General features: G+C 41.3%; 1 protein-coding gene across 1 annotated transcript in view; it reads right to left on the reverse strand.

Moving 5' to 3' along the window:
* samd1b (sterile alpha motif domain containing 1b) overlaps positions 1 to 6576 on the reverse strand; it is an 11157-nt gene extending 4581 nt beyond the window's left edge. The window contains exons 1-3 of the mRNA XM_079616194.1: positions 5451 to 6576; positions 2769 to 3009; positions 248 to 251 (exon numbers count right to left, since the gene is read on the reverse strand). Of these exons, the coding sequence (XP_079472320.1) occupies positions 248 to 251; positions 2769 to 3009; positions 5451 to 6500 (1295 nt within the window). The 5' untranslated portion in view covers positions 6501 to 6576. The remainder of the gene's footprint in view (positions 1 to 247; positions 252 to 2768; positions 3010 to 5450) is intronic.
* Positions 6577 to 11161: the final 4585 nt, after the last annotated feature.

An 11161-nucleotide genomic window follows, 5' to 3' on the forward strand; every position in this document is an offset into this window, starting at 1 on the left:
AAATCCCAGCACTTGCAGAGCATCGTTTGGGAAACTGGTGTTAGAAGCTGTAGGACCAGGGCTTGACATTTACACCCGTCGTCAATTTTATAAATTTGTTCAATTGTAGTCTCTTAACAAAGCATCTGAAATAATAAACTGATGCTGAAACTTATCGATACTGGAATATCTGAATTCAGTTTTCCCCATGGTATCGATGTATAAAGTTAATGTCAAGACTTGTGAGGGACACTTGTGTTGTTGTTACTTGGCTACCACAGAAAGCAGGAAACACAAATATCCATAAAAAAGTCCAAACATAACTTAAAACTTCTAATGCGCACAAACATACCTCCCACACACACTTCATACGCATCTCACACAGTGAAACAACTCATATTCATATTCAAAAAGTCATATTCAGATTAGACTGACAGCAAATTAATTATATTCAGTGTGTCTCTTGTTATGATGCTGACATTACAGTGGAAGCAGATGAAGACACACCAGATACACCAATATGACTGATTTCTTGTTTCTTGGTATGATGCTGACAGATGAAGACACACCAGGTAGTGACTGTCCAAACACACACTGATCGGTTTTCATTACTTTCAAAATGACAATGTGAAAAACAACTGATCTCAGCGCAGCGTGAACAAACCCTTAGTCCTCATAGTGCTATACTTTCATCCTCCATTGTGGATATAAGATATTATCTAAACTTATTAAAAGCCAGTCCATGAGAAAAACGTGTTTTTTATCGTTTTGCACTTCACTCTGAGCAGGGCTGTGCTGTGTTATTACTTCCTGTCGATCTGATTCCACTTCCTGTGGGCTGTGGCCAATCCTGACTCGTGATCTGAATGGAAGCTCGTGCTTAAGCCTCGATGAGTGGATATTAACAGAGCTTGTTAACACATTGACTTCAGCGTAACATTAAAAATCATTCTGCTACTCTTTCATTGACCGATAATCAGTTTAGTTTCAGTAAAACAAGGGAAGATTGTGCTCCGAAAAATCATCCGAACCTTTCTCAAACTTATTTAGGAACTAAGAAATTGAATGTGCTTCTTGAATCTGATGTACAGAAAACACTGTATAATTTTTTATTTTTTTAAATCAATACACTGTGGTCTTGTTTTCTAGTACAGAAATGGGTAACACTTCACAATACGGTTCATTACACTGTAAAAAAAAATATTTTCATGACTTGTTATCACAACTTTTTATCTTTTGTCAAATCAACTTCGATAACTAATGTGTGAAGATAACATACTATTAATACGTTTCTGTTTATTAAACCATTCTTCTTCATTGTATTAACTCAAATATTTTATTACAACGAGATTTTAAGGCAACAAAGTAACTTGCTTTTTTAAGTTTAACCAACATTACTTTTTACAGTGTAGTTTAACATTAGTTAACATAACATACTTAACATGCTTATAACATACATAACATAATTCTACAGCGTTTATTAATCTTAGTTCATATTAATTTCAACATTTACTAATACATTATTAAAATCAAAGGTTGTATTTGTTAACATTAGTTATTGTGAACTAACATCAACAAACACTGAACAGCTGCATTTTTATTAACTAACATTACCAAATATTAATAAATACTGTAACAAATGTTTTGCTCGTTGTTAGTTCATGTTAGTTAATAATGTTAACTAATACTGTAAAGTGTTCCCCGAAGATCTAAACCTAAAAACAAGATACTTGAGAAGCAGAATTGTATATTAAGATATTTATTTAAAATATCTAACATACGTATTATAAACACCACTTACAAAGAGTTGTTCTTGTTTTAAGCACAAACCAGTTAATGTTTTTAAAGGGGGGGTAAAATGCCATTTTCACAAGATGTAAAATAAGTCTCTGATGTCCCCAGAGTGTGTGTGTGTGTGTGTGTGTGTGTGTGTGTGTGTGTGTGTGTGTGTGTGTGTGTGTGTGTGTGTGTGTGTGTGTGTGTGTGTGTGTGTGTGTTTTAGCAAAAAATACCCCACAGATATTTGTATATAGCATGTTAAAGTCACTTTTTGAGGGTTTGCCAAAACGCACCGTTTTGTGCCTGTCCCTTTAAATGCAAATGAGCTGCTGCAGAGGGCGGGGTTTCAAGAGCTCGCCTGTGTTAGCAGCTGCGATTACCTCACGCAGACACACACTAACATGACAGAAACTGTTCTGCCTTTAATGTTAAAACGGAGTCAGACAAAGATGGAGAGACTCAAGAAGAAGTGACGACATGTAGAAGCAACAGGACGTCTCTGAATGGTTAGTTGATGAATGTTTGTTGCTGATGTGGAGTTAACTATGTTCAATTAGCATATTCTGTCATGATAATCTATAAATCGCTCGTATAGGAACTGTTGTGAGATGCACACAGAGTGACTTTATATTACATGTGAAGAGATGGATGCTAAAGTTTGACAAATGTGCTCGACTACAACAACTCTCCCTCTTCTCGGCATGGACGTGTTCCGGGGGCGGGGCTTATGTAAATTATAGGGTTGGTGATGTCACTAACCCGTGAGGAATGTCATGTAGTCCTTTTCTTTAAAAGCTAACTTCTCCCTTTGCTTTGAACTTTGAGCGTTGTAACTTTGCAGATGTTGTTTATGATCAAACAGCAACATTACACACTAACTACAGTTAGAAAAGTGAAATCATACTTTACCACCCCATTAAAGATATTCTCTGGAATACTGTATCCTACTTTACGCATGTTTCGATGTTCTACTGGAAAACGAGGCACCAATGCTCATTAGTCACGAGTACCTTGAGCTCCCGCCAGGTCTCCCTCCTGCTGCCGCTGGGACGACTCCAGCGACGAAGCTTTCCCCTCAGACGGCACCGCTGATTGGCTGAGCTCCGGGTCATGTGACGCTGGGTCAGTTCTGACCCCTGTGGGATCTTCATCCGGGATGGTCTTGGGATCGTCCTCGGCTGAGCCGGAGATGTTTTCCTCTGGGATATTCTTCTCCTCTTCCTCCATCCTCTCTTCCTCCTTCACCTCCTCCTGACACACACACACACACACACTTATTGAAACGCAACAGTACAGTAGTCTTTATAAAGCATAACTGGACGCAAAAACAATTGGTTTCACCAACCACTCAAAACCAAAATAAACAGTGTTCAACCAATCACAGACAGGGGCTGATGGGTGTTGTGCATCTATCAACAAGAGGAACTGAACATGGCTGAGTCGATCCCAGAGAGGAGGAGGAGGAGGATTAGGGCGAGGGAATATCATCGTGTTCATTCCAAGACACGTATAGTTGTCGGGAAGGCTTTTGAACGGTGGAAATAAATTAAAGTTTAAAAAAACAAAAATTTTTTTTTAAATCGTTGCACTGTTTCTTCTGGACAGGTGAGTGGCTGCTAGTGCTGACTTGTTTGGATGTGAACTGTGTGTGAAAATATCCTTCTTGAAATAATTTGAGCGAAACTTGTGTAGCTCTAGCTAAGAAATGCGCGTGCATGATCCTTTTTTTTTCATGATGCAGAAACGGAGGGAGGGGCGAGCTAACTCGGTTTGTTTGGGATCAATAAGGGAAAAAGGACAAATAGTGTTACGCCTCAAACCAAACTGCTGTTTATGTGTGTGTGTGTGTGCGTGTGTGTGTGTGTGAGTCAGTGTATATGTGCGAGTGTGTGTCAGTGTATGTGAGTCTAGGTATATGAGTCTGTATGCATGTGATTGATTGATTGTATGTGTGTGTATATATATATATCAGTGTGTGTGTGTGTGTGTGTGTGTGTGTGTGTGTGTGAGTGAGTGTATATATATATATGAGTGTGTGAGTGTATATGAGTGTGTGTGTGTGTGTGTGAGAGTATATATAAGTGTGTGTGTGTGTGAGTGGGTGTGTGTGTGTGTGTGTGTGTGAGAGAGTATATATAAGTGTGTGTGTGTGTGTGTGAGTGTATATGTGAGTGTGTGTGAGAGTATATATAAGTGTGTGTGTGTGTGTGTGTTTGCATGTGAGTGTATGTATGTAAGAGGGTGTGTGTTTGTCTCTGTGTGTGTTTGTATATGTGAGTGTGTGCATGTGAGTGTATAATATGTGAGTGTGTGTGTCCATGTGAGTGTATGTGTGTGTGTGTGTGTGTGTGTGTGTGTGTGTGTGTGTGTGTGTGTGTGTGGGGGGGGGGGGGGTTATTTATTTTAATGTAAAAGTGCACAGTTTTGTGTGATGGGTATAGGCCTATGTTTAGTGTAAGGGGACATACCATACCATTTGTACAGTAAGAACATTATTCTGTACATGAAAAGTCCCCATAAAACATGAAAAAACACTGTGTGTGTGTGTGTGTGTGTGTGTGTGTGTGTGTGTGTGTGTGTGTGTGTGTGTGTGTGTGTGTGTGTGTGTGTGTGTGTGTGTGTGTGTGTGTCCTCGTGCGCGACCTCCATCCTCCGCGCGATCGCGGTGTAAACCTGCAACTGCCCGAAACAACATCCGCTACAGATTCTCTCGTCACTGTCGCTGATAACAACGATTTGACCGCGTACTAAAGTAACTCAGTGTGTTTCATAATCAATTCGGCTGTAGTCTGTAAGTGAGCAAGACAGAGCTTGAGAAATCTGATCAACGCAGAGAAGATAACAAACAACAGCGCGAGAGAGAGAGAGAGAGAGAGAGAGAGAGAGAGAGAGAGAGAGAGAGAGAGAGAGAGAGAGAGAGAGAGAGACCCAACAACCAACCGCACATCTCTCAAACTGACTGGATGAACGGAACTAAGAAGCTTATAAACGCTCGCGCTCGACACGCAGCGAATTTCCGCCATCGCACTGCTTTACCTCGTATGACCGAAGTATCGCCCGAGAAAGCTGTCTACGCGAGCCTCGGATCCCACCCTCCCTCCCTTTCACATTTTCCGTGCGCGTCTAACTTAACAGACACCGCCTAGTGAAAAATATCCAGCACAACTTTAACACAAAAAATAATCATCGGCCCTGTCTGTGAATATGTCGCGTGCTGTCAGTCCGCGCGCAGACATCAATGTCTCATCAGCACATCTGATTCTCTCGAGCGCGCTTTTGCTTTTGTGTGTTGAGTGTCTGTCTATTAGAGCAACGGAACAAGAGAAGCGACGGTGTCTTTCTCGCGCGCACGCACGCACACGCACGCGAGTCCGCACCTTTTGTGCTGAGAGACGCTGAAGTGAAACAGGGCAACGCAGATACAGTTGCGTGTCGAGCGGAACACAACTGATGTGTAATCGTTTGCACACACAACACGACCACAAAAAAACAAACAAGCACAAACACATGCGTGACACGTTTTTGGGTGTCTGGCTCACACTTGCACGCGAGAAAAGAGCGGAAATCGGATGCGCTTTTTTTTCCTTTCGCTTTTTCCATCAATTATTTAGGCTATACGAAAGATTGGGGTGTAGCGCGCGCGTGTAGCGCTACTGCACGCGCAAGGACGTGTTGGAAATATTAAGTTATACCTTTTTCGCGAGATGTCTGTCCTGCAGCGCGCTCTTCAGGAGTCGCGCGGACGGCGGCTTGTTGGCCCTCGCGTGGAGAGCGATGTGGCCGAGACGCGTCCTGCGCAGGCGACCCCTCTCGAGCTCGCGCTCCAGCACCACTTTAACGCGGTTGCGGGTCAGCTTTTCCCCGGGCATCCCGCTCTGTGTGCTGAGGAAGTCCAGGATCTCCTTCAGCCCCGGTGGCGCGTGGCCCCGTGTTGCGGCGGAGCCCCGGGACAGACTTCGGACCGCGGCAACCAGTCTATCGCCTAAATCAGTGCTGTTTTCATCCGGAGACTCCGAGACACGCACACAAGAGCCCTTGAGTTTGGGTTTTGGGGAGGCGGGGGGCTTGTTAATCGTAGCCGGACTACTCGAGCAAGTTTTCCGCTCCTCCTCTTCATCATTATCGGTGCCTTCATGGACCGCGCCGCGCGTCTCGCCTCTTGAAGCATCGCTTTCACCCCCCGCCTCGGTGACTAATCTCTTGTCCTTCGACGCACTTGCTTTCACGCTCCCCGCAGAACACACCGTCGCGCCGCAACTAACAAAACAGTTTCCGCCTGGTTGTGTTACAATCTTTTCTTCCTTTTCGAGATTGGAGGGCGAGGTTTGAGGAGGCAGGGGTTCAGCAGAACACAAGCTCTCAGCACTTTCCTCCTTCTTCTCCTCCTCCTCCTCTTCCTCGCACTCTTCTTCTTGGTCCGTGAGACTGAGCGCGCTGTCGCCGTTGTTATTGAAACTGGCGTGTTTGGTTTGCTCGCGCGCGGACTCGGTTTGCTCGCTTCTCTTTCTGCATTTTCTTTGCACTTTCGCAGCGTTCCTGTAGGAAATAGAGCCCTTGTAGCTAACTTTCAGCACAGTTTGCTCCTGGATCAGTTTTTCTAGTTCAACCCTGGTTTTGTCCGGGTCTGACCCGTGTCTTCTTCGGACCATTCGGCAGATTCTTTCCAGGTCCGGTCGGGCTTTTCTCGAGCGCAGGGAGTCGATGGTCTCCAGGATCCATTCTCGGTATTTTGGCTCCGACATGTTGCGGCTCTGGTTCTGTTGGCGTTGGCCGGGCGTCTCTCTCTTGTCCCCGAAGTGATCCGCTGCGAGCCCGGCTGGGAATGAAGCGGAAGCCTCGCTCTACGCCTGCGTTATGCGCGCTTAAGGTGGACTACTTGCGAAGAGAGTCATCCGCTATACGCTCTGCGCTTATTTAAGGTGGTATTGCAGAGTTAGGCGTTTTGCGCACCTCGTCAACGCTCGCGCTGCAGTCCATTACACCTAATCAACCAGATTTTTCCCCCATATGTGACCCTGGACCACAAATCCAGTCACAAGGGTCTTTTTTAAAAACTGAATAAATATTATTTCCATTGATTTATAGTTTGTTATAGGACATATTAGGCCGATAGAATATTATAAAAAATATGGAATCTGAGGATGCAAAAAAATCGAAATATTGAGAAAACTGCCTTTAAAGTTATCCATTTATGTTCGCGATTTTGCTGCATCCACTCATATATATATATATCATAGCCTACATACACAGTGTATATATATATATATATATATATATATATATATATTTACGGTAGAAAATTTACAAAATATATTCATGGAACATGATCTTACTTAATAATATCCTAATGATTTTTGGCATAAAAGAAAAATCGAAAATCTTTACCCATACGAACCTATACCCATAGTTTATTGACTATTGCCACAAATATACCCGTGCGACTTGTGACTGGTTTGTGGGTCACATATGTGATCTCTATATTTATGTAAATAACCCTTTTTTACATTCAGTACCATTTGTTTACATTAGTTTATCTTTATATATTTGGTGTGTGTGTGTGTGTGCCCTTTTCGAATGAGAGACTAAAGAGAAAAACGTTGTATAGCCTAACTATACAATTACAACAAACATATTCAATTAAAATTATATTAGATTAAAAAGCATCAGTAATAAATGGTTAGATGAGAGATGGCTCTCAAGTCACTGACAGATGTTAACAGATAATTGCAACTAAAATATTATGGGGGAAAAACATTATCTACAAGCCAAACTTAATAATAAAAAGAGCTAAAAGTTTAACGAAAGTCCTAAATTAGTTAATTGGTGAATGTGTTAATTAAAAAACTTTCAAATTTGAATTTGCAACTCTAAAATTTGCATTGCACTAATTAGTGAAAACAGCATGAAGGAAATGATCTGATTAGCTAAACCTAGCATCTATAGGTACAAAGTAACATAAATCAATGAATTATATTGCATATTTTAAAAAAGCATATTGCCCTCCCACATCTTTAACTGACATATCTATAATAGTATGGGCAGACATCTTATGATCTTCTCAATCTTTCATATAAGGAGTTCTCTGTGCAGTTGTGTGTAATGCTTAAACAATACAAAGCTATTGAACACGACCAGCTGCACTTTATAATGCAAACATGCTATACAAACTGCTAAACAAATTCAGAAGAGTTTCATCGTGAATATGATGGCTGACCAGACCTGTAATATACTTACCCTGTGTTGGGGGTTCTGGAGCAGTGCCTGACTCATCTCTCAGTCTTAATGACAAATGGTGCAATATCCCACAACACACAGTTCTGTCATGACAACTCTCGCAGAGTTTGGTATTGCAATGGATATTACCATATTGATATGGTCTTGGCAGAATCTGCTACACTGCTGCTGTTATTGATGCGGAGTTGATTATTGATGCGGAGTTGATTATTGATGCTGATGTTGGTTATTGATGCAGATGTTGGTTATTGATGCTGATGTTGGTTATTGATGCTGATGTTGGTTATTGGTGCGGATGTTGGTTATCGATGCTGAGTTGGTTATTGATGCTGATGTTGGTTATTGATGCTGAGTTGGTTATTGATGCGGATGTTGGTTATTGATGCTGTTGTTGGTTATTGATGCTGATGTTGGTTATTGATGCTGATGTTGGTTATTGAGGCTGTTGTCGGTTATTGGTGCGGATGTTGGTTATCGATGCTGAGTTGGTTATTGATGCTGATGTTGGTTATTGATGCTGAGTTGGTTATTGATGCGGATGTTGGTTATTGATGCTGATGTTGGTTATTGATGCTGAGTCGGTTATTGATGCTGATGTTGGTTATTGATGCTGATACTGATGTTGGTTATTGATGCTGATGTTGGTTATTGATGCTGATACTGATGTTGGTTATTGATGTGGATGTTGGTTATTGATGCTGATGTTGGTTATTGATGCTGATACTGATGTTGGTTATTGATGCTGATACTGATGTTGGTTATTGATGCGGATGTTGGTTATTGATGCGGAGTCGGTTATTGATGCTGATACTGATGTTGGTTATTGATGCTGAGTCGGTTATTGATGCTGAGTTGGTTATTGATGCGGATGTTGGTTATTGATGCTGATGTTGGTTATTGATGCTGAGTCGGTTATTGATGCTGATGTTGGTTATTGATGCTGATACTGATGTTGGTTATTGATGCTGATGTTGGTTATTGATGCTGATACTGATGTTGGTTATTGATGTGGATGTTGGTTATTGATGCTGATGTTGGTTATTGATGCTGATACTGATGTTGGTTATTGATGCTGATACTGATGTTGGTTATTGATGCGGATGTTGGTTATTGATGCTGAGTCGGTTATTGATGCTGATACTGATGTTGGTTATTGATGCTGAGTCGGTTATTGATGCTGAGTTGGTTATTGATGCTGATACTGATGTTGGTTATTGATGCTGATACTGATGTTGGTTATTGATGCTGATACTGATGTTGGTTATTGATGCTGATGTTGGTTATCGATGCGGAGTCGGTTATTGATACTGATGTTGGTTATTGATGCTGATGTTGGTTATTGATGCTGATGTTGGTTATTGATGCTGAGTCGGTTGTTGATGCTGATGTTGGTTATTGATGCCGAGTTGGTTATTGATGCTGATGTTGGTTATTGATGGTGAGTCGGTTATTGATGCTGATGTTGGTTATTGATGCTGATGTTGGTTATTGATGCTGATGTTGGTTATTGATGCTGATGTTGGTTATTGATGCTGAGTTGGTTATTGATGCTGATGTTGGTTATTGATGCTGAGTCGGTTATTGATGCTGAGTCGGTTATTGATGCTGATGTTGGTTATTGATGCTGATGTTGGTTATTGATGCTGATGTTGGCTATTGATGCTGATGTTGGTTATTGATGCTGATGTTGGTTATTGATGCTGATGTTGGCTATTGATGCTGATGTTGGTTATTGATGCTGATGTTGATTATTTATGCTGATGTTGGTTATTGATGCTGATGTTGGTTATTGATGCTGATGTTGGTTATTGATGCTGAGTCGGTTATTGATGCTGATGTTGGTTATTGATGCTGATGTTGGTTATTGATGCTGATGTTGGTTATTGATGCTGATGTTGGCTATTGATGCTGAGTTGGTTATTGATGCCGAGTTGGTTATTGATGCGGATGCTGGTTATTGATGCTGATGTTGGTTATTGATGCTGATGCTTATGTTGGTTATTGATGCTGATGTTGGTTATTGTTGATGCTGGTTATTGATGCTGATGTTGGTTATTGTTGATGCTGATGTTGGTTATTGATGCTGATGTTGGTTATTGCTGCTGATGTTTTCTTATTGCTGCTGATGTTGGTTATTGCTGCTGATGTTGGTTATTGATGCTGATGTTGGTTATTGATGCTGATGTTGGTTATTGATGCTGATGTTGGTTATTGATGCTGTTGTTGGTTATTGATGCAGATGTTGGTTATTGATGCTGATGTTTGTTATTGATGCCGAGTTGGTTATTGATGCTGTTGTTGGTTTTTCGATGCCGAGTTGGTTATTGATGCTGAGTCGGTTATTGATGCTGTTGTTGGTTATTGATGCTGATGTTGGTTATTGATGCTGATGTTGGTTTTTGATGCCGAGTTGGTTATTGATGCTGTTGTTGGTTATTGATGCTGATGTTGGTTATTGATGCTGATGTTGGTTATTGATCCTGATGTTGGTTATTGTTGCAGATGTTGGTTATTGATGCTGATGTTGCTTATTGATGCTGATGTTGCTTATTGATGCTGTTGTCGGTTATTGATGCTGTTGTTGGCTATTGATGCTGATGTTGGTTATTGATGCTGTTGTTGGTTATTGATGCTGATGTTGGTTATTGATGCTGATGTTGGTTATTGAGGCTGTTGTCGGTTATTGGTGCGGATGTTGGTTATCGATGCTGAGTTGGTTATTGATGCTGATGTTGGTTATTGATGCTGAGTTGGTTATTGATGCGGATGTTGGTTATCGATGCTGAGTAGTTGGTTATTGATGCTGAGTTGGTTATTGATGCTGATGTTGCTTATTGATGCTGTTGTCGGTTATTGATGCTGTTGTTGGCTATTGATGCTGATGTTGGTTATTGATGCTGATGTTGGTTATTGATGCTGATGTTGGTTATTGATGCTGTTGTTGGTTATTGATGCTGTTGTTGGTTATTGATGCTGATGTTGGTTATTGATGCGGATGTTGGTTATCGATGCTGAGTTGGTTATTGATGCCGAGTTGGTTATTGATGCGGATGCTGGTTATTGATGCTGATGTTGGTTATTGATGCTGATGCTTATGTTGGTTATTGATGCTGATGTTGGTTATTGTTGATGCTGGTTATTGATGCTGATGTTGGTTATTGTTGATGCT

Source organism: Phoxinus phoxinus (assembly GCF_949152265.1).
Source record: "Phoxinus phoxinus genome assembly, chromosome: 6".
In the NCBI taxonomy this organism is placed as follows: domain Eukaryota; kingdom Metazoa; phylum Chordata; class Actinopteri; order Cypriniformes; family Leuciscidae; genus Phoxinus; species Phoxinus phoxinus.